We start from the raw sequence: 21,540 nt of genomic DNA, 5'->3' as shown, positions 1-21,540 counted from the left end.
TTTAACAAATTAAAAACTAAACCTAAAATGGATATATATTCAAGAGTAAACAAACAAGAAAACATGTACAGCAAGGAAGGAGTTTTGGGATTGGATTTCTTCACGTGACATATTTAACAAGTCAGATTTTTATCTATCTTATTAAAACAGAAACATTATGTTGGATCTAACATTTCTTTTGTAAGTTTTTAAATTAAATACACTTTTATACTTTATAGTTAAACCTACATTAAATCACTAATGTTACTTTCTTTATATTACTATCCATGTTTCCAAACAATATATTTATTTTTTATATTACTATCAATGTTTCCAAACAATATATTTTTATACTACTATCAATGTTTCCAGACAATACAATAATTAATCTTAATTATTTTATATCTATAATTTTTTCTTTAAAATTTTGTAAAAACGTCATAATTTCATAAATTGCAAAATAATGAACTTTAAAATTTGGATTATAAGATTACAAATTATGAAACTATTACAATTTAAATCCAATTAGATTACATATCGGTCATCCATCAGTTCAATCAGTTAGTCTCGAGGTTTAGTGATTTTTTTTAATATGAATATTTTAAAAATCAAAATTGAATTGTCAGATCTCCGGATTAACTGGTATAATCACAATCGGGTTGAATTTAAAAACACTGATTTAAATGCAAAAATATTTTAAATACACACTCTTTAAAAATTACCAAAATATTTGTTAAGTTATTAGTGAAATTTTTTATCGTAAAATATTCCGCGCTTCCAAAGCGCGACTCAAAATCTAGTTTTCTTTTAAAGTGGAATCACAAAATTTCAGATTATCATACAAAAATGCAGATAATATTAGCAACAAAAACAAAAAAAAAACTAATTAACTATCCTTAGGATTCAGATATCAGAGAAGATCAAACCTCTTTCGATAAGCACAAATAGGAATTCCCAAACAGCAGACAGGTTGGTACGATGTTCTCACACTTACATAAAAGTGAACGGTTTCGATTAAAAAGTTATCAAAGAAGTGCACCCGATGCTTACCGCGCGTCCACCGGTTTTACTCAAAATAGTGGTCCCGGTTAAAAAGCCAATCGCACGTGGTACCGAGTAAGTTCTGTTCGGCCCGGTGTACAATAAGATCGACTGGACCCTCTTTTGTTTTCTTCCTGTAATTTATTTTATAAAAATATTCTACTTTTGGATTATATTTTTCAGAACACCTCCAACAGCTAGAAACCGGATCAGTTTCAATAATAAAAAATAATGTCTGTTTTCTACTTTTTAATAAATTTTTGTTATAGAAAGACTTATAAATTTTATGTGTATAGAAAGAAATTTTATACCAGCAGGAGAAAGATAACACTGATATATGATAAATAAACGAGAGAGAGTTTCTTATAAAAAAGAGGAAGAGAGGTGTGTTTACAATCGAACGAATTCGTTTGTTTATATAGAGAGTAAAAAGGAAAAGTTACTGTGCGTGCATAGTAACATGGACTCCACATAATAAATATTTACTTCATTTGTCAAAGTTACGGTGCATATTTCTAAAAACAAGTATAATAAATTTTATTAGAATTTCATAATATTTAGAATGAACCATTTATATTAATCATGCAAGCAATTACAAAGAAAAACAATGCATAGAAAAGTAAACCTATATTCATCGTAAATTTTCCCGGAGCAAATTCTCCAACGAATAAACCGTAAATAGAAAGACAAATTAGAATTGCAACTAAAATCAAAAACGCGCGGATCATCTTTCTTGAGAGAGAAAAATGAGAGAAAATTATTTGGAAATATTTGGGAGAAGATGAATAATTTTTGATGAAGAAAATGAGTGAAGTATGAGTGTATTTATAGATGTAAAATTACTGTTCATAGCCATTTGAAAAGGGTAAAAATTTGAATTTTTTTCTTTGTGACCGTTGGGTTAAATCATTGAATCGAAAATCAGTATGAAAATATCGTAATAACCAGTCCATCAATTTCAGTAAATTTCACAATATTTTTATATAGGTGAGCAAACATCACGATATAATAAACAGATAAATATCAATCGCATTATGGTGATAAATAAATTTCCATATTAGTATTAAATAAATTTTGCGGCGGCACAGCCAAGCCAAATAATTATGGTGTAATTAACAATCAAGGTTTATTAACGAGGCGACCACTACAAAAAAAGATGGTTTAGCATCAGTTATTTTTAATATTTGCATTAGTTATAAATGATACAATATAATTTTGCATCACTTATTTAAATGACTCTGAAAGTGGTGATGCAAATAATTAACATCATTTTATTGAAAATTGATGCAAAAATGCCAAATATTTACATCAGTTGTGATAAGTGATATTAATATGTATCAATTCAAAGAAATGATATTAAGATTTACATCAGTTTTGTAAATGATGTTAGTTTCATATCAATTAAAATAAATGATTTTAATATTATTTACTAATACATTAATATAATTTTTCGAAACTAATATAAATTTTAATTTTAATAATTATTTAATTTTAAACCATCGATTTAATTTTATTAATTTATACAATTGGGGTTATTAATTAAATAAGCTCAGAAAATATTTTACTATAAATAAATTTTGAACTTTTTCCATTGACATATAATCTGAAGAACAAGGAGAAAAAAAACAAAAAACAGAACATGAATTCAGAAAACAAAAAGAATTGTTGAACAAATAAAAATATTTTTCTTCTTTGCATTCATCTTGAATCTTTATTGTTGTTGTATAACTGAATCGATTCAGTATGTTACGAGAATCATCAAAGCATTTCCCATCCTTTAGCCGCATTTTCCAGAAATTTATACTCCATAAGATTAGCAGAAGACTCTGCATTTATCATTGAACTAATATAAAAAATCTTTAGAACAATAAACAAAAGAAAATGAAATATAATATACAAAAAGGATTCAGAAGAAAGACAAAAGAAACGTATTACCTACCCAGAAACTTTCAACAGGTTAGTATGGCTAGTTTGCTTTCAAATCCTGCATAAGAAGAAATACAATCATCATCTTTTGACTTTTCTGATAAATCAAATAGTCTAGAACAACAAAATCGTAAACTGATAAAATGTTTTAAAATTGAGAGAAAGAGGAACGGATGAATGAGACTATGAGAGAATCTTGACAGCAGAAGAATACTTACTTTTTTTGTTTAAGATGAAACAGTTATAGAAGATCATGGATCGATCAATTAATTTTTAAAAAACCACAGAAAGTAATCAAAGCTAAAAATTAGTAACTGCTTCACGTAAAGTTAACTAATTTTTTAATAAGTTTTATACTAGCATCAATTTATTATTGATACAAGATTTGTATCATTTTAGTAAACAATGTTAACCAAAAACAGCTAATGTATCAGTTAACTAATTGATATAAATTTATATAATAGTGTCATTTTTGTTAAAGTGATACAAACTGATAGAAATTATATCGTTTAATTAAACTGATGTTAATTTAATTAATAATAACATCAATTACTATAACTGATTTTAAACTATGTATATTTGTATCATTCATAAATAAGTAATTTAAAATAATATCACTTATTTTTGTGATACAATTTAAGTGATGTATTCCACTCTTTTTTTTGTAGTGGACATACCGTCCGCATTAATATAGATAAATAATAGTGAATTAAAACAAATACTATAAAATAATAAACAATAATATAGGCGGTACACCGGCCATTATAGCAGGGTAAATATGATACATATAAACTTTACCGAATTGCAGAGTGATCGTGCTGATAACGTGTTATAAAAAGACTTATAAATTTTATGTGTATCGAAAATTTTATAGAAAGAAATTTTATACCCGCAGGAGAAAGATAACACTGATATATGATAAATAAACGAGAGAGAATTTCTTATAGAAAAGAGGAAGAGAGGTGTGTTTACAATCGAACGAATTCGTTTGTTTATATAAAGAGTAAAAAAGAAAAGTTACTGTGCGTACATAGTGACGTAGGCTCCACATAATAAATATTTACTTCATTTGTTAAAGTTACGGTGCATATATCTTTGACATTGCTTCTTATTCTGTTTTTCATGTTTATAACAATTTTCTTATATAAACAATGAAATATTAAGTTGAGAACCTACTGTTAATATTGCGCTTAGACCTACAGAGGAATCGTTTTTTCATTAGTTTTTTTTCTGAAAGATATGATTCCATCCATGAGCCTCGTTCTCTTATCTACACAATCTATATTCGCTGAAGGAAAAAAACTTTATCTACAGTTATGACTATGAAGTTTTGTTATGATTTTTTTTTCATATGACATTAACGTATAAACACTGAAGTTGAGTTAATTGATTATGCACGTAGCTATACAAACACTGTTTGATATATTTAGAACCAATGCTGTTTACAAATATGGAATTTTCTCTTCGTTTGTAACAAATAGTGAACACTATTTGCTTCTTAAAACCAAAATCGGCATGACCTATTATCCCTTCTCTCCTTTGTCTCGCATGTACACATAATTAGAAGGGAAAATTGCCAAAAGAGAACAAAAAAACAAGGGTGTTGTCCCCTTAGTATAAATCAGTTTTTGTCCAATTTTTCTCCTTTTTACCCTTTCTATATCTGAAAACTAATAAAATAAATACTTTTGTGAATCAAAAAAAATATTAAAAATATAAACAATTAATAAAACACCTATATACACATGCTAGTATTTTTTATTTTTTGAAAAAGTTCATAAATAAAAATTTGAAAATACGTTCTACTAAAGGTAGAAAGTGCATTCTACGGAAAATGGTATAGTAGAAAGCATTTTCTAAAATAAATACGTTCATCTACTATTTTTAGAACGTACATTCTACTATTTACTAAATTTCTAAAAATGTGGAATGTGCATTCTACTAATCCTAAAGCTTCTACTTTTCGTCCGGAAGCATCTTCTACTTTTGTTAAGTATTCTAAATTTTGCGGAACGTGTTTTCTAAAGTTTACTCTTCCTTCTACTAAAAGTAGAAAGCGTGTTCTGGAATCTTGTCAATGTTCTAAAGTTTTAGAAGGCGCCTTCTACGGATAAGATTACCTGATTTTTGCGAAAATTAATGAAATATTTAGTTAAGGAAATATTCTAAAAATATTCTAAAAATATTCTAACTTCCTAAAACGTGTTATTTTCGATTTTGGTTGTCAAAAAAAAAAAAAAACGATTCTCACCTATCTTCTCCATCAATCTATGGTTTCTCCATAGCTTTTCTTTTGATTTTTTTCACAAACTCTTCTTCTCTATGATGCATATCTATACCACATGTGGTGTTTGGAATTTATCAACTACTGGATGGGTTTTTGCTGCTGATGACAAAGGGGCTAGGCTACAGTTATTGGAATCAAATTCTACTTTAGAGGATTTAAAAAGAATGGTTGTGGAGGATTTTGATATGGAAGAAGATAGCTTAGCCGATTTGGAGTTCAGTTATCTACCTACTGAGTTGATTAATACACCAACTTCCCCACCTGTGATAATTGCAAACGATCGACAGCTTAAGAATTTTGTTGGCTATGTTAAAAAGAATGTTTCTACTCAGTTGTGTGTAACATCTAAAGCCAAGGCTCATAATCCGAATGAAGCAGACTTTGATCTTAACAACTTGCCAGCTGATTCAAGTGCTGATGAAGAGGAGAGCAACTCGTTGAACAGAAGGGACGAGTCAGCTCCTGTGTTTGCTGAGACGCAGAGGAAGAAAAAGAAAGAGAAGCCGGAAGCAGTCGAAGTTGATGAGGATGGCTATGATGCTGATATTGTGATCTCTGAAAAAGAGAACATAGATAATATGTCAAAGTATTCTCTGCTCCATGTTGTTAAGAAGGGACAATATTTTGAGAACAAGACTTTGCTGAAGGCGACCTTCGAGATATGTGCAATGAAGCATAACTTTGACTACCAGGTTATCAAAACGGATAGGAAAATTTGGTATGTTAGATGTGCGGATGATGCATGCAATTGGAGTGTTCGAGCAGAGTGTTTGAAGGATTCTACATTTTTCATGATCAAGAAGTATGTTGGTCAGCATACATGCGCACCTTCAAGCAAAAGCAAAGCTGGTAAGACTGCCTCGGCAAAAACTATAGGCAGTCTGATTATGCATAAGTATGAAGGGGTCAAGGAAGGGCCAAAATGTAATGATATCATACAGATTATGCGTGGTGACCATGGATGTGAGATCTCCAAATCCTTGGCATGGGATGCTCGTGAATATGCGATCAATGCAGTTAGAGGTATTCCAGAGAGAAGCTATGGGAAAATACCAAAATACTTGCACATGCTGCGAGAGGCTAATCCGGGTACACACTTTGCTTATGAGATGGACGGGAAAGGGAGGTTTCGGTACCTGTTTATTGCATTTGGGCAATCTATACGAGGATTTAATAGCGTCATGAGGCAGGTTATTGTGATCGATGGGACTTTTTTGAAGAATAAATACAAAGGAGTTTTACTCGTTGCAACTGCTCTAGATGGAAATTCTAATTTGTATCCTATTGCATTTGGAGTAGTCGACTCAGAGAATGATCGTTCTTGGCAATGGTTTTTGACACAGCTCAAGGTTCTCATTGCTGATAATCTTCATTTGGCTTTTATTTCTGACAGACATGGGTCCATCGTTAAGGCGCTTGAGAAGGTGTATCCCTCTGCTAGACATGGTATCTGTATTCATCATTTATTGAATAATGTGGTCACTTATTATCATGGGAAAGGACTTGTTGGGTTGGTTTCAAAGGCGTCAAAGAGTTATAGAGTTGCTGATTTTGAGAAGACATTTGCTAATGTGTGTAATATCAGTCCGGCTATTGGAAAATACTTACGAGATGCTGATGTGCAGAAATGGGCTAGATGTCAATTCCCTGGATACCGATACGACCTAAGGACAACTAACCCTGCTGAATCTATCAACTCTGCTTTGCGTTCGCCGAGAGAGTTTCCAATCATTCCTTTGTTGGACAGTATCAGGGAAATGTTGACACGTTGGTTTTATAAGCGTAAGAAACTGATTTCAAGGCATAATCATCCTCTGACCAAAGATGTGGAGAAAAAGATAGCTAGGAGAACCAGGAAATGCGCCACATTTGAAGTTTACCCTGTTAGTGATGGTCGATTGCTTGTTAGAGGTGATCTGTTCGACTGCTTGGTTGATTTGGATAGACGGACTTGCTCATGTGGAAAGTACAATCTTTTGAAGATCCCTTGTAGGCACGCAATTAAAGCTGGTTTTCATGTTGGAAGATTGCCACACACATTGACTGATTTTATGTACACAACAGATGCTTGGAGAGAAGCTTATGAAGAAAGCATAAATCCTATTGATGTTCCTGAGGATTCTTGGTCTGTACCAGAAGAAGTTAAGAAAGTCATTGTGCTACCACCAGAGACAAGAAAAGCTGCAGGAAGAAATAGAAAACGCAGATATGAAACTGTTGAAGACAAACTTCGATCATCGCAAACATCGCAAAACAAGAAGGCTCGCACTTGTAGTAGATGTCATAATAGTGGACATAACAGAGCAACTTGTAAAGTACCAATTTAGCCAGAACCAAATGGTAAGGATCACTTTATATATCCTCTATTTATTTTCGATTTATATGTGTCTCATATAAGGTTTTATCTGTTACAGGTTGCTTATCATGGCCAGCTTATTTCGAAGTGGAGTCTTATCATGGTTTCAGTTGTATTTTGATTCTAAAGACTTTCGACTTTGTTTTCATTTTGATATGATGTTGTGCGTTGCTATTCTTTTCTTATGGTGTTTTCAGTTTCTGACTCTGGTTTTTAAAGGTAAGCACTTCTCCAAATATATGTGTCTCATCTTTGATTCGTTGAACAAAATTAAAGCAAAACACAGAGAAACAACAGTGTGTGTCCGAACCATAGAATACCCATCTTGAGTTAGTAAACCAAATAATTAAAAAACACAGAGAGACAACAAAACAAGCAGAAAGATTTTCATTCTTGGCTTCTTAATCTTCCAAAAATCCATAGAATGGTTCCTAAACAACCCAGCTCAAGAGAATTTTTTTGCTTCCTAACTTCTTCTTCCACTGTCTTCTTCAAACTCTGTTTCAGATCTTCAATCTGTTCTGCAATTTTCCCTTGCATAGCCTCCACTCTTCGAATCTCATCAAGCAAAGCTTCATCAACCCACTTAAATAAATGGTTTTCCATCTTCCGCTACATTGAAAACGAACATCAAGTCAGAAAAATTGGATCACGACAAATCTTTTCACATCAAAGACAAAGTCAGAACAAAACCATTAACAAATCAAGTACAAAAATCAAAACAAATCCAAATCGTGAAGCCATAAACAAAGCAATTAAAAACGGTGAAGGCATGGATTAGAAAACAAATCGAAATCGTGATTCATGAATCTATGAACCTGTGCCCCTATCTCGCATCTATAAAAACGTCGGTAAGGATTCTCATCAGTTTTTGAATAGAATATGACAATCCCTCTCCCACACCAGCACCGCGACGGCACCCCCTGAGACTGTCGCTTTGCAGTATTCATGTTTGGGAGAAAGAGATGTGGCGAGAATGGAGAGATTGACAGGAAAGAGGGATCTGGAAAAATGAAACAAATCGGGTTTTTGGTCTTATATATGTCGGGTAGGTGGTTAATTTTAGGGATCTCGATTGGGTGGGGTTTATTGCTAAAGTGGATCGAATATTTGTATGTGATAAACATAGTTTGGTGTATAGTCTTATAACATCTACTTTGGTGTTCGAGAAGGGTTTCTCTTAAACATATCTTTAAATGATTGTTGTATTCTATCTGTCTACATTGGGGTATCTTTAGTGTTTGGTTAGGGTCTAGTTTAGGGTATCTTTAGTCTTTCGTATCGTTTAGTTGATGTTTAGTGTATCATTTTAAGTATCGTTTAGGGTATGTTTAGGATATCTTTAGGGTATGTTTAGGATATCTTTAAGGTATCATTTAGGGTATGTTTAGGGTATCATTTAGGGTATGTTTAGGGTATCATTTAGGGTATGTTTAGGGTTTAACATTCATATAACTAAACAAACCTTAAAAAACAGAATAAAAATACAATTTTTTTAGACTAGATTAAACATTTATCCTACATACTTAAAATTAGGAAAAAATATGAAAACTTATACATTAGATGAAGCATCCTTGTTCCTAAAAATAAACTAAAAGAACTAGTTCCTAGTCATTCTCACAGAATCTCTTGGTAGGTCGAAGAGAGACACGCTGGAGGTTTATACTTTGACATCCTGTCAACTAGTTCCTGGTCATTAGCTGCTTCCCAAAGATCCCAAAGCAGTCTGTGTCGAGCTTCCTGGATGTTATCATCATTCACCAAAGACATCTCCAATCCAAGCGCATGGCACTCGATGAACTTCACAGCATAAACACCACAATCACATGCACTCTGATTCAGAAAACCCATATTCACATAATCAACAGTATATGCACCCACAAGGAAATCCTTCTGCTGATTTGCCGGCTGAACTGCCTTCACAATACGAGGAATCATATGTGCGAAAGCATCTACCTCGGAGTAATGTTTTTTACTCGAGCAGTCAAACACATCAATGCTCCGTGTCGCAAAAGAGATGCACAAGGCGATCCAATGATTCCCACTAACGTGAACAGGGACATACAATCGATCCACATCTAGATTCCATATCTCGTGTGTCGCACCACGTGGTGGAAGGACCCCTCTGCCGTACTGCACTAGCAAATTATGAAGATTGTATTTCTTTCTACCCCCTCTTAGGAGACTGTACTCTTTCTTAATCATATTGCTGAAGACGGTCGTCATGAAACCAACTCGATAAGGTTTCCATCGATTGAGAGATGTTCTCTCCCGGAATACGAACATGGCGGCGTCAATCTCCTGCATATTTCAATGAGCTTAGCACACGCAATTTATATAAAACACACTGGAAATTAATATTCTACAAGGTTTACACAGTTATGCAGCCACTCAGATGGATCCATAAGACGCTTAGCAATCACATCATCTAAAATAATAGGTCCACAACGTAGAGGTCTGAAACGAAAACATGAATACAAGCTAATATATGTGAGTTTAAATTTAAAATGGCATTAGTAGAGAACGATCATTGACAGAAGATTTGTTTATGTACTTACGTGGAAGAAGGTGACCACTTAGTTACATTTTCCCAATCCTCTTCGCCTACAAACACCAATGCGGCATCTGGATTTGTTTCTGCATCCCTTGTGTCATCACGTAAGTGGGGTATGGACATGTCAACTGGTCTTGATTTTGTTGAGTTTTCAACTTGAACTTGAGAAAGATCAAAACCATCGACAAACGCATCTTGCTGCAGCTCAAACATGTCTTGTGTACTCAATCCAAAATCAAAGGAATTAGTTTGTACATCAATTTGTTTTCCAGCCTATTCAAAACAATATAAACCAAATAAAATAAGAAGTCATTCATATATAACACAAACAAAGCATTACATTCATGGAGTTCCATTACACAAACATATTACACATTACAAACATATTACACAAATTAACCATTCCATATTACAAAATACTAAAAACTGTTACATAATATTGCACAATGAAAATTAAGTTCCAAGCACGGCATAGCTCCAAAAGCCTACGTCCAGCATCCTAACTCAAGCATCCTAGTTCCAAGTTCATCAAGTTCTACATTTTCTCTTAGGTAATACCTTTTTCGCTTGCACAAGTTGATGGCCTTTTCTTTTTGGTGGAACACGACCGCCTTTGCTTTTTGGTGGAGCTTGATCGCCTATGCTCGCTCCTGTCGGGTGATCGCCTTTGCTCGCAGATGCAGGTTGATCTCCTTTGAACTTTAGTAGATCTTCTGCAGCTTGGCTCATGCTAGGATCGCTCCCTTCTTCACTCAACATCACTGCATCCCTGATCTGTGACACCTCGGTCTCCAACTTACCCATCCTTTCCGTAAACCTCCTCTCCATATCTTCCATTTTCGTGCTGAGCTTATCCCCCAAGGAAGTAACATATGTAACGAGGAGACCCTCAATGAAACTCTTAGTTTCACTATCAATACTCTGTTTCTTTTCAGCTGCTCGCTTACACAGCAACTTCTTCTTTCTTGTCTCCGCTCCTTCATCATGAACCTTTCTCTTGCCTTTTCCTGGAACCTCAACCGTAGAGGTCTCCTCGTCTTCTGCAGCATCAGTATCATCGCCACTCATACCAGCTTCTTCATCTATATCATCTTTCAAAGCTTCCTCCATTTCAGTCTCTTCAAGTTCTATAACTGGCCACTCCGTCTTGCTCCAATCGAACTTGCTATTGATCCTACTAAGGACAAGGTTCACTCGTTCATCTTCCATCTCACCCTTCCTTGCATAGTCTTCGTGCAGAAAGACATCACCATTGCCACTCACTGAGATGACCGAGAAGAAGTCACTCTACAAAGAAAACAATTATAACATGAAAAGCTGCAAGAAAATAAATACAACCAAATAAAAGAATATGATAGATATAGATACCTTGTCAGTAAATGAGTCTTCAAGTTTGGTGATGTCTTGATAAGAAACTTTTGCAACTCCTTTCCAGTTGCCACACCTTGGACCTCTGAAGCTGCCTGAGAGTTTTCTGCCGCATATTTCTCCAAAATCCGGAATTGCTTCCATAAGCCAAATCTGGATAGCATAGGAGAAACCCTCGAAAATGTAGCTGCCCTTCTTACCCAACTTCTTTGTAGCCTTGTCGATGGAACGCAGCAGAAAATCGTAGGAGTGAAGACCCCAATGGAACTTCCGAAGCTTGTCAAGATCCATCACCAACTTGATATACATATGAGGGATAAACACCTTCTCATCTCTCCCCATCACCACGCCCATTATCACGCACAAGTAGATCAACCTCATCCTATCAAGCCGAGTCCAGGTGTGAACTTCTTGTAGATGTACCTTCTTGATGGACTGCAAGCTTATCTTACCATCCGTCTTTAATAGCTCACTCCAAAACCCCCCATCGTTTTTCCATTTCACTACACCAGTGCTAGCTTCACGCGAAATCTTTAGACCTGTCACAGCGTGGTACTCCTGAAGCGAAAACCGGAGAGGCGACCTCGCAAAGACAAACCACTTCTCATGCTTCTTCGAGGTAATCAACTGCCTACATAAGAAGCTATCCACCAGTTTTGCCGAAAACTTAAGCTTATTTTCCGCAATAGCCATGATATGAGTGAAAACAGGATCTTTCTTCACATCCTCATACTCTGTAGGCATAGCTGTCTTCAGATACCTGATGAGTTCCATGCGGCAGCAGTTGTTGATCTTCTCGACCTGAGGTTCAAGACCCTCTGCAAACAGTCGCTTAGGTAGCTCTGACTCCATATCTACAGAGAAAAAAAATTATATTATTCAAAACCTTATACAGACACAAGAAACATAGCAACAACAACCCTTATCATTTGACCAACAAGCTAAGACAAAGGTTCTTCTTTACGAGAACAGAGACAACAACTTCACACATACAAAAATAAGGAAATCTTTCATATAATCTTAAACAAGTTCAAATGTCTTTCATATAACAACCCGTATCAATTCATATAATCTTCACACATACAACAAGCCATATCAATTCACAAACTTAAACAAGTTCAAATGTCTTCCAATTCACAAAGGAAATCTTTCATATAATCTGTTAACAACCATAAAAAGAGACAGTTCCAATATATGTACAGTTCATCCATGTATCACAATTAACCAAGTGCCCATTATACGTCTCCCCATTCTTCACCATAATCAATCGAATATCTCAAAACAGTAAAAAAAAATAAGAGAAATACCGGAGAGAGGCTGAGAGGCGGATGCGGAGAGGCGGAGAGACGGAGAGCGGAGCGCGGAGAGGCGGAGAGACGGAGACACAGAGGCGCGGAGAGGCGGAGAGGCGGACAGGCGGACAGGCGGAGAAAGAGAGAGACGGAGAGGCGGAGAAAGAGAGAGATGGAGAGGGAGAGAGGCGGAGAGACGGTTCGCTCAGTCACACCGAAGATAGAGAGAGCCAGAGAGACGGAGATGAAACCGGCGAGAAGCAGAGAGCCGGAGAAAGAGAGGCGGAGAAGCTCGGAGAAGGCGACGGAACCGGAGATAGAGAGAGCCAGAGAGGTGGAGAGAAGCACCGGAGATAGAGAGAGCAGAGGTGGAGAGTCACCGGAGATGGCGACTTAGGGTTTGTTCGCGAATGAGAGAGAGAAAGAGAGGCGGAAGAAACGAGAAGAATGAAAATAGATTTAGGGTTGATTATTTCTTTAACAGTTTTATTCATCTTTTTTTTTTTTTTTTGCTTGCTAAAAGTTTTTTTTTAACTTTTTTCATTATAATTAATTTATGATTTTATTAATCTCGTTTTATATACTTATTAAATCACTAAATGAAAGGTTAATTTTGGGATTATGAAAAAATTTATACCATTAGGACAACTATGAGATTGATTTATACTAAGGGGACAACACCCTTGTTTTTTTGTTCTCTTTTGACAATTTTCCCTAATTAGAAAGTAAGTATATATAGTAAAACAATACTAAGTCTTAGCTCTTACTGATGGCTTTACATAAAACTCACTTTCTAAACAACAAGTCTAGCTCTAATTACGAAGGCATATTAAATTAATTATTAGTATATAATACTAGAGTTCAATATAATTACTAAATCATTGATAATACCTTTTTAACAATAGCAAAATTTGAATAATATCATCAAAAAAGCAATGAAAACCAAAATGTACCGAATTTTATAAACCAGTAACATTAGAGCATCATTAGTGGTTAGGTACTCTCTTAGGTCTCTCATTTATTAATTTTGTTACTATTTAATTGGTCTTTAAAACATTAAACGATAAAAACAAAAATGGTTAGGTACTCTCTTAGAGCAACCACATTGGTAGGACTAAAAAAAATCCTTCACAATTCTCTTTTCTTTTTTTAGTTTTCTGGAATTTTTTTTTAAAGGTCTACAAATCGCAGATTACCACGTGTCGTAGGACCCGTAAACATTGCCAAGGACACGATGCAAATGTTCCTTAGTTAAGAACTTTTTCTTCTTATCCTTCTTGGTCCTTGAGCTTCTGTGGTCTCTCTCCCCTTAAGATTTCGCCTAAAGACACCGATGTGGTTGCTCTTAGATCTTTCATCATTAATTTTGTTACTATTTAATTGGTCTTTAAAACATTAGATGGTAAAAACAAAAAAGAGCCAATGATAAAGTGACAAGAGCTAAATGAGTCTCTTCAGTTTCACTTATCGTCTCTTCTTCACCAATTGTCTCTCTCTCTTTTTCTAATTTTTCCTAATTTTTTCATTATTATTATTGTTAGAAACTCTCCAAAAACTCCTTACTGGGGATGCTTTTAGGCCACTTGAAACGATAGTTCGTATTTAACAAAATATTTCATAATTAGTATTTCAATTATTATTATAATCAAATAAATAAATAAAAATAAGAAAAATGAATGAAATTGTCATAATTAGTATCCAATCAAAGAAGTTATTAGAAACTCAGCAATAATTTAGGACAATGGCATCATTGATCAACTTTTTAAACAATAATTGAATTTAACTATGTAACTTAAATGTATTAAAAATATTAGTATTATATTGCTAAGAAACTTTTTAGAATCTCAAAACTATAAAACTCATTGAAATACCAAAAACCCATTCAACATATGCCAAAGGAAACATGAGATTGATTAAACAACACAAAAACAAAAACGTAACCCTCTAACTAGTAAAAGAAAGACGAAATAGTGGACAAACACTTGACTAAAAGTCTCTATTATCCTTATCCTTCTCAGTGACAAACCTGGAAGCAAAGAACCCAAAATAGATCAGATTCAGGACTTGAATGCCTCCTATAATGAAAAAATAGTTCTCAAGCCTGTTCTTGTTCAAGTCTTTATCTCCTAACCACGAATGCCCTTCCTCACGTGTCACCTTATCAATCACATTAATTAGAAGCGTGCATATGTAACTAGCAATAGACGAGCTCAAAAAGAAGATAGCTCCAGCGACGGCTCTCATATGCTCAGGCATCTTAACCGTCAAAAACTCCATCAGAGCCACAGCTGAAAACGCCTCGGTTAAACCCGCAAGCACGAACTGAGGAAGCAGCATCACTATCGAGACAGGAGACACAAACGAGCCATTCTTTAGAGCAGACGCTCTTCTGTCCTTCTCCAAGAAACCCGCCACTATCATACATGCGATCCCCATCACGATACCTATCTGGATCCTTTGTTTCATCGTTAACCGTTGTTTGCGTCCTTTGATTTGTCTCGCTATTGGTAGGAGGACGCATTCGTATAGTGAGATCCAGATGGCGAGAGTGATCATTGAGACAAGATTCATCCATCCTGCCGGGACGTTGAAGTTATGTCCGAACGTTTTATCCATCTGAATGGCTTGTAGGATCCCGTAGATGTTCTGTTGGTCTGTCAGCATGAAGCACGCGATTCCCGTGACCCAAACTGGTAAAACAGCGGTCACGCACTTGAGGTTCTTCACCTGCTGGAGACTACATAATTTCCAGTTGTTCTTCGCCTTACCTTCGTCGTTTAACTCGTTCGGATCAGTTATCACCGCTGCTTTGTCAACAAACTTTAACCTATCACCCGAAACATCAAATTAATAATATATTAACAGAAATTACATGTGTCCATTAACTGTCCTAAAATTACACAGGCTATTAAACATTTATGTTCCTCATTCCACTTACGTCTCGCAGTTATAACTTATGAGAAAATCTTTATATAGGAAAAAACATATTATAACATGTTCTCTTTGTCTAAAAATATTAAAAGTTGTGGAGTGATTTAGAGAAAACCATTTCAACAAGCAATTTTCACATTTATATATATATATATATATATATATATATATATTTAGGGAGTATTTAAGTTTTTTAAATTGGTTCAGAAGATAAAATATCATTTTATTACCATGTAAACGCAAAAACAAATAAAACTAGTTAACGCACAAAACTACAAACCTTTGTCTGTTTTGGATCAAGGAGGTGGACGATCCATCACTAGAAGGGCCTAAGTAGAATGTTACACCTTCTCCAGATTTTACCTTACGTTTCTTACAAGCCGCGGCAACAACTTTAACCATGTCTGCGAACACACTGCCCTTAGGCTTTTGACATATGTAAGTGTGCTGGCCAAGGACGAAGGTGGTGATAGAGAGTCCAAGACAAGCCGTGGGGATCACGAAACCAATGACCCAACTGATGTTAGTCTGTATATACACAACCCCTGTCAGTGCAATGACAAGAGCCACGGTGAATGAGAAATACCACCAGTTAAAGAATGTTTCAAGCTGCGCTTTGCCCTTTTTAGTGCCTGTATCGAATTGATCTGCTCCAAATGCGATGTTACATGGTCTGATTCCTCCTGCTCCAATGGCTAGTAATCCTAGACTAGAGAAGAGAACCGCGAGCTGCCACTTCGCGGGTGGGTTTGAACAGTTTGTTGGATCGTTGCAAGCCTCAGGTCTTAAACGCGGGATAGCCGCGGTTAGAGCCATTACACCCATCCCCTATCAAGTGAAACTTTTTAAAAGATCAATAACTATATGCCTCCACATTTACGATCATGATTTGTCTGAATCAAAATCATAGATAGTGTTACAAGTATCGGTACAAACCGGCAAATCGACCATAAACCAAAACATTTTTCTAAAACAATCCTTTAAAGATCGGTGTAGGCAGGGACGTTAAACGCCCTCCTAAGCAATAATTTTCTATTAAAAAAAAGCTTAATTACGGTCTAACGATTTGTTCATTGAATTCATATGTTACATTCTGTTGTTTTTGGTTTATCGCGCACGAACAGGTCTAGATACGTCCTATTTGAAATGAAGAGATGGGAAGGGTAAGTTTACGAGGAAAGAAGCGATGGAACCGAGGAGGAGAGTCCAGAATCTTCCGAGGTAAGCATCAGAGACAAAGGCACCTGGGATACTAAGAAAGTTGCAAGAACCAAACCAGATGTTGATGATGTTCACCAAGAAAACACCACCAAGATTGTATTTTGTCGTGAGATACACCGATAGATTCCCTATCAAGCTCATGGACGCCAGCTTCTCGAAAGACTCGTTTGCTTCACAAACCCAATGAAGTGTTAACATTCGATAAGAAAATAAGAAAACAAGAAAGCTACATACAAACCAATAATGTACTTGATAGCTCTCCATCCTCCTCTCTGTTTCTTGAGCAGGGCTTGGTTTCTGGATTCTTGATGGAGAGGTGGTGAAAGGGGTTCAATGTCCATGTTGTTGATCTCTTTCGTTGGAGGCGAAATGAAAAATGTTTTGAGGTGTTTATTGATTTGTTGTTGATCTCTTTAGTTTGAGACGAAATGCAAAATGTTTTAGGTATTTTTTTATTTGTTGCTGATATATCTATAAGAAGTAAAAGGAAAAAGTCATAGTGTGTGTGTGTACTATGTTCAACCTGGTTACTAGCGAATAGGGATTCTGCATTCCAAGTTTGTTATAGATACTGTTGAATTTTTTTTTATCAAGACAAAATAGGGCTTAGGTTTCGTAACCCCTTTCCTAATTTGTTTTCAGTTAAATTATGTAGAATTAGTTCTGAATTTCTGATAAATTTGGGAATGTGAATATAATATACGTACGTGGATATACTGAAAGTGAATTAGCTAAAAAGCATATGTGTTACTATTTCGAAAACATTTTAAAAAGATAGAAAATTTGTTGTTGAAAAAAGATAAAGAAGAAAATGGTCTGTTGTCAGATATTTTTTAGGTGTATTATATGATTGGCTAGGTACTTATGAAAGTCACCGCTACTGTTCTCCCAAACCTTTTCTCCCGCGATGGCCTCGCCATAAAACCCTTTCTCCTCCATCGTTTCCAAGCCGGTAACTCACGTGAACAGGCTTAACGCCGTCTTCGAGTATGACTCGCAACGAAACTGAGTCACAAACCTGTGTTTCTAACTTCATACCATAAGGTCCATAACACATATTCAGCCTGTGGTATATAATATGGCTTTCAGTGGCCCAATCTGTTTTCTCTATATTCTTGTTCAAAGCTCAACATGATATATGGGCTTCTGTGGCTCTGTATTTGTAAAACCCAAGGTACTTTCGAATAGGGCACAAAACAGTTTATGATAAGTATTTTGGTTATGGACCTCCTCTTATATCAGCCAACCTTTTTTTTGGCGCAAACGATTAACAAACTAGCTATAACACTCACTTTTTCTTCGGATTCCCAGAGCTTAGAAGGTTTTTTTTAATTACCCTATTTTATAGCTCAGAACCAGCCTACGTTACTAAAAACATGGTAGAAAACATTTTTTTTTTTTTTTTTTTTTTTTTTTTTTTTAAGAAAACATTCTTTTTATCGGATTTTGAACTAGATGCACAAAAACATCAGCATCTACGTGTAAACTATTACCCTATCACGTTCGGTGGTAAAGTTAGAAAGAACTTCCTCTGACTTAACGGTAATTGTATGATTTTGTACATCCTGAAAAAACATGGAAACCGCGAACTAGAAGGTCGTGGTTGAGCTCTTCCTTTTTTTTTTTTTTGGTAAAAAAAGAGCTCTTCCTTTGTTATACCACTTTCATTCTTTCTTCGTTAACCAATATTATGTTAACTCATGTCTTCATTTTGTGAATAGCTATAATCCCAAAACACCCGTATAAATTTTACTAATACAAAGGAAAGAGAGAAAGGATTCATGAATGCAGATTAACAGTAAAACCTACGTTAGAAAGAAGAAAAAAGAGACGAAAGCAAGGATTTGCACGTATCTCGTCCTAATAGTATTCCTTGATCCAATGGAAAAGCGATGACACAATAGCGACAAGAGAAGAGAGGCGCAACATAAATAGGTGGACCTGAGAAACAGATGAATATAACCTAGAAGACAAATGGGGACATGAATAAAGAAATAGTATTAAATAAAGAGGACCCAGTTCCTGCATGTATTCACGTGCCCTGCCATTCCCGCTTGCCGTTTATTACACTATCATCTGCATCTGCTTCTGCATAGGATTCTACAAGTACCTCCAAAAATCCTATTATTTTATTTTCCAATTTCTTAAAAGAAATACCATGATAAAGACAAGAACAATTGATGTAAAATTAAGACAAGCACGAATTATTTCCTTATAAAATAAAACGAATATTTGGTACTCTCTAGATATTTATGGAAATAAATGAGCAGAAGAAGAATCAAATTATACATTTCAAATATTTGGTACTACATGTTTTAGTATTTTATTATTTTAAATTAAGCAATGCTCTAAGTATCTTACGCAGAAATTTAGTTTCGTTTACTAACTTAGTCTTATAACTTAGTCTAAATCTTTTAGCAAAAAAAAAAAAAAACTTAGTCTTATAAATTTTTAGCAAAAAAAAAACTTAAAAAGTCTTATAAATTACAATGAAGAGTTATTCCTGTATGATGGATGGTTATAAAGTATATATTTATTTCTTAACAAGCATGCATTTCTACACATCACTTTATTTCGAAGAGTTTAAGAAGAAATAGCTTAAAGTATTGATTGCTAACATAACAATTATTGGTTGTTGTCTACTACAAACTATCTATAACATTTAGGTTTTGAATATACCGATTATCGATTTATAATAATGTCTAAGAAGAACTTCGTAATTAGTTGTTGGTCGTTTTTAATTTCTTATTTCGATTTTATACAACAACATATCACTTATGCTTTCTTAATTTTAGTTTGAATCTCATGCCAACTTTATCTTAGGGATCTACGACCAAAACAAGAGAAATTTGAAAACAGCCTTAATTATATTAATAATTAAATTATTTTACTTTAAATATATAGTATTTATCCAAAATATAAATGTTTCCTCATAGTTAATTTCTTTGATCATAAGATGTGGCATAAAATGGATTAATTAACTTGTACAAGCTACCAAATCTACATTTGATTTAATTCAATTTGTTTCACAAAAAACAATCAAACTAAAACTACATAGAAATGTAAAACGTAATAAATCAGTTTAGTCAATTATTTTAATTTTTTTTCTGGTCTCATATTAATTTACCACTCATCATTGACAACCGCCAAGATGATAGAGTACTTGTCTATCTATCTCAGTGTCTAATTTTCACATTTACATATAACGTGAGGAATAAAAATTAAAGGTTTTGTTAATTTATTGGGATCTCAACACAACCATTTTGTCTCGTAAAAGAAATAATGTAGAAAATATCGACAACAACATGTTAATGTTCACTGTTTTGCATATAAGCTGAAAGAATTTTTTTGCGATAAAGAAAAAGCTGAAAAAAATTGTTTGGCCATTCACTACAAATTGCTTCTGAGAGATATTGTATGTGTGATGACTGTGGAGATATGGTGAATCAAATGTTTTATTTTAATGAATATAATTTATTTTTCTTTGGGAAAAGACCCCTACTCTTATGTTGACGAGGTTTAGAGAAGTTAGAGAGGGAATGGTAGATTATCTCTCTCTTAAGGTTTCTTGAGAAATTGAAAAATCGTGGTGGTTTCATGCTCTGTTTCTTCTCCGATGGTATAAAACGACTCCGGTATACGGTGGTTTTCTCAATGCCGTGTAGCTGGCTTTTTGACTCCGGTGGTTTGCGTGCTTACCGAAGTGAAACCATTCGGCTTGGTGAGAGATGATAGATTGATTTGGAGGTTGCGGTTTCGAGAAGAGAAGTATGGAAGTGGTGGTGTTGTCGGAGTGGATGCGTTTTTCGATGCATGCCAAAGGAGTGGTCCGGTGAAGCGTCGTAAGGAGGACGGCGGTCTTTGGCCGGAGATGTGAAGTAGAAGAATCCTTATACCTTCAATACAGTTGTTAAAGGTGGGCTTTCGCCGGCAATGAAGACGGAGATGGGTTTCTCCGATTTGGATCAAGCGGATTGAGGTGAACCGGCGACCGAAAGATTTCCGACGGCGTTTAGGTCTCGCCGTGGAGACGAAGGGACGTGTGTTCCACGCGTTGGGTGAGGTGGACACGTGGATGTGCATCCATCAATTTCTGACGCTTGGCGGGGGTGACGCCGTTCTTGTTATAGTTTGGGCCTTGTGTCCATGTGTTTTAGTTGGCTCGTGTAGGTTTTGGGTCCTGAGGTTGAGCTGTGGGCTCGTTTGTAAAGTTTTTTGGATTTGTCCTTTTTGGGCATGTCTTATAATATTAATATAAACCTTTAGATGGAAAAAAAAATGTTGACGAGGTTTATTTATAATTATGACATTCTGATGCTTTTAGGAATATCAATATTATATTGCTTGTTAAAGGTGATTTCGATTTGAAGAATACAAGAGCATGATTATTAGAAGGTTTTAGGATGGGGTTCTTAGCGAAATATAAAAAATTGTTTCTTAATTTTTAATTAAAAAAAAACTAAGAACTGATTATTAAATTAAATAAGGTTTTTAACTTTTTCAGTTAAAAATTAAGAATCGATTTTTTATATTCCGTTAAGAACCACACCTTAAAACCCCAATAATCATGCTTTAAAGATGCGTG

At 34.8% G+C, this 21,540-nt stretch overlaps 5 protein-coding genes and 1 long non-coding RNA gene across 6 annotated transcripts; 2 read left to right on the top strand and 4 right to left on the bottom strand.

Moving 5' to 3' along the window:
* Positions 1–2,591: 2,591 nt before the first annotated feature.
* On the bottom strand, positions 2,592–3,263 carry LOC108860991 (uncharacterized). Its single transcript, XR_001950782.2, has 2 exons — positions 2,960–3,263; positions 2,592–2,846 (listed from the first exon to the last, which is right to left on the bottom strand). It is a non-coding gene; the product is annotated as an uncharacterized LOC108860991 (long non-coding RNA).
* Positions 3,264–4,522: 1,259 nt separating this feature from the next.
* LOC130511760 (uncharacterized) lies at positions 4,523–8,812 on the top strand. Its single transcript, XM_057009319.1, has 2 exons — positions 4,523–7,573; positions 7,648–8,812. Exon 1 carries the CDS (start codon positions 5,269–5,271, stop codon positions 7,558–7,560), a length of 2,292 nt encoding a protein of 763 aa, XP_056865299.1. The 5' UTR covers positions 4,523–5,268; the 3' UTR covers positions 7,561–7,573; positions 7,648–8,812.
* On the bottom strand, positions 7,977–8,539 carry LOC130511117 (uncharacterized protein At4g04775-like). The gene is made up of 2 exons (XM_057007962.1): positions 8,408–8,539; positions 7,977–8,201 (listed from the first exon to the last, which is right to left on the bottom strand). The coding sequence occupies exons 1-2, from the start codon at positions 8,537–8,539 to the stop codon at positions 7,977–7,979; spliced, it is 357 nt and encodes a 118-aa protein (XP_056863942.1).
* A 1,644-nt stretch (positions 8,813–10,456) lies between the features above and the next one.
* Positions 10,457–13,463, bottom strand: LOC108824818 (uncharacterized). Its single transcript, XM_057009320.1, has 2 exons — positions 11,512–13,463; positions 10,457–11,430 (listed from the first exon to the last, which is right to left on the bottom strand). Exons 1-2 carry the CDS (start codon positions 12,361–12,363, stop codon positions 10,672–10,674), a joined length of 1,611 nt encoding a protein of 536 aa, XP_056865300.1. The 5' UTR covers positions 12,364–13,463; the 3' UTR covers positions 10,457–10,671.
* Positions 12,840–13,160, top strand: LOC130511116 (uncharacterized). The gene has a single exon (XM_057007961.1). The coding sequence runs from the start codon at positions 12,840–12,842 to the stop codon at positions 13,158–13,160; it is 321 nt and encodes a 106-aa protein (XP_056863941.1).
* A 1,228-nt stretch (positions 13,464–14,691) lies between the features above and the next one.
* LOC108854311 (protein NRT1/ PTR FAMILY 2.8-like) lies at positions 14,692–17,331 on the bottom strand. Its single transcript, XM_018627835.2, has 4 exons — positions 17,194–17,331; positions 16,908–17,125; positions 16,015–16,562; positions 14,692–15,630 (listed from the first exon to the last, which is right to left on the bottom strand). Exons 1-4 carry the CDS (start codon positions 17,294–17,296, stop codon positions 14,790–14,792), a joined length of 1,710 nt encoding a protein of 569 aa, XP_018483337.1. The 5' UTR covers positions 17,297–17,331; the 3' UTR covers positions 14,692–14,789.
* Between the last annotated feature and the right edge of the window lie 4,209 nt (positions 17,332–21,540).

This window comes from Raphanus sativus, chromosome 4 (genome assembly GCF_000801105.2).
Source record: "Raphanus sativus cultivar WK10039 chromosome 4, ASM80110v3, whole genome shotgun sequence".
Classification (NCBI taxonomy): Eukaryota; Viridiplantae; Streptophyta; class Magnoliopsida; order Brassicales; family Brassicaceae; genus Raphanus; species Raphanus sativus.
The sequence above is the reverse complement of the archived record's forward strand: the minus strand, read 5'-3'. Positions and strand labels throughout refer to the sequence as shown.

What these genes read in the sequence shown, in the direction of transcription:
- LOC130511116 (XM_057007961.1), top strand. Translation starts at nt 12,840, where the DNA reads ATGCGGAGAGGCGGAGAGACGGAGAGCGGAGCGCGGAGAGGCGGAGAG.
- LOC130511760 (XM_057009319.1), top strand. Translation starts at nt 5,269, where the DNA reads ATGATGCATATCTATACCACATGTGGTGTTTGGAATTTATCAACTACT.
- LOC108854311 (XM_018627835.2), bottom strand. Translation starts at nt 17,296, where the DNA reads ATGGACATTGAACCCCTTTCACCACCTCTCCATCAAGAATCCAGAAAC. An exon ending in GTTCCATCGCTTCTTTCCTC is followed by an intron (nt 16,563 to 16,907) that starts GTAAACTTACCC and finishes TTCACTTGATAG; the next exon opens with GGGATGGGTGTAATGGCTCT. An exon ending in TTGATCCAAAACAGACAAAG is followed by an intron (nt 15,631 to 16,014) that starts GTTTGTAGTTTT and finishes TTCGGGTGATAG; the next exon opens with GTTAAAGTTTGTTGACAAAG.
- LOC108824818 (XM_057009320.1), bottom strand. Translation starts at nt 12,363, where the DNA reads ATGGAGTCAGAGCTACCTAAGCGACTGTTTGCAGAGGGTCTTGAACCT. An exon ending in AAGACTCATTTACTGACAAG is followed by an intron (nt 11,431 to 11,511) that starts GTATCTATATCT and finishes TTTTCTTTGTAG; the next exon opens with AGTGACTTCTTCTCGGTCAT.
- LOC130511117 (XM_057007962.1), bottom strand. Translation starts at nt 8,539, where the DNA reads ATGAATACTGCAAAGCGACAGTCTCAGGGGGTGCCGTCGCGGTGCTGG. An exon ending in GATGCGAGATAGGGGCACAG is followed by an intron (nt 8,202 to 8,407) that starts GTTCATAGATTC and finishes TTTTCAATGTAG; the next exon opens with CGGAAGATGGAAAACCATTT.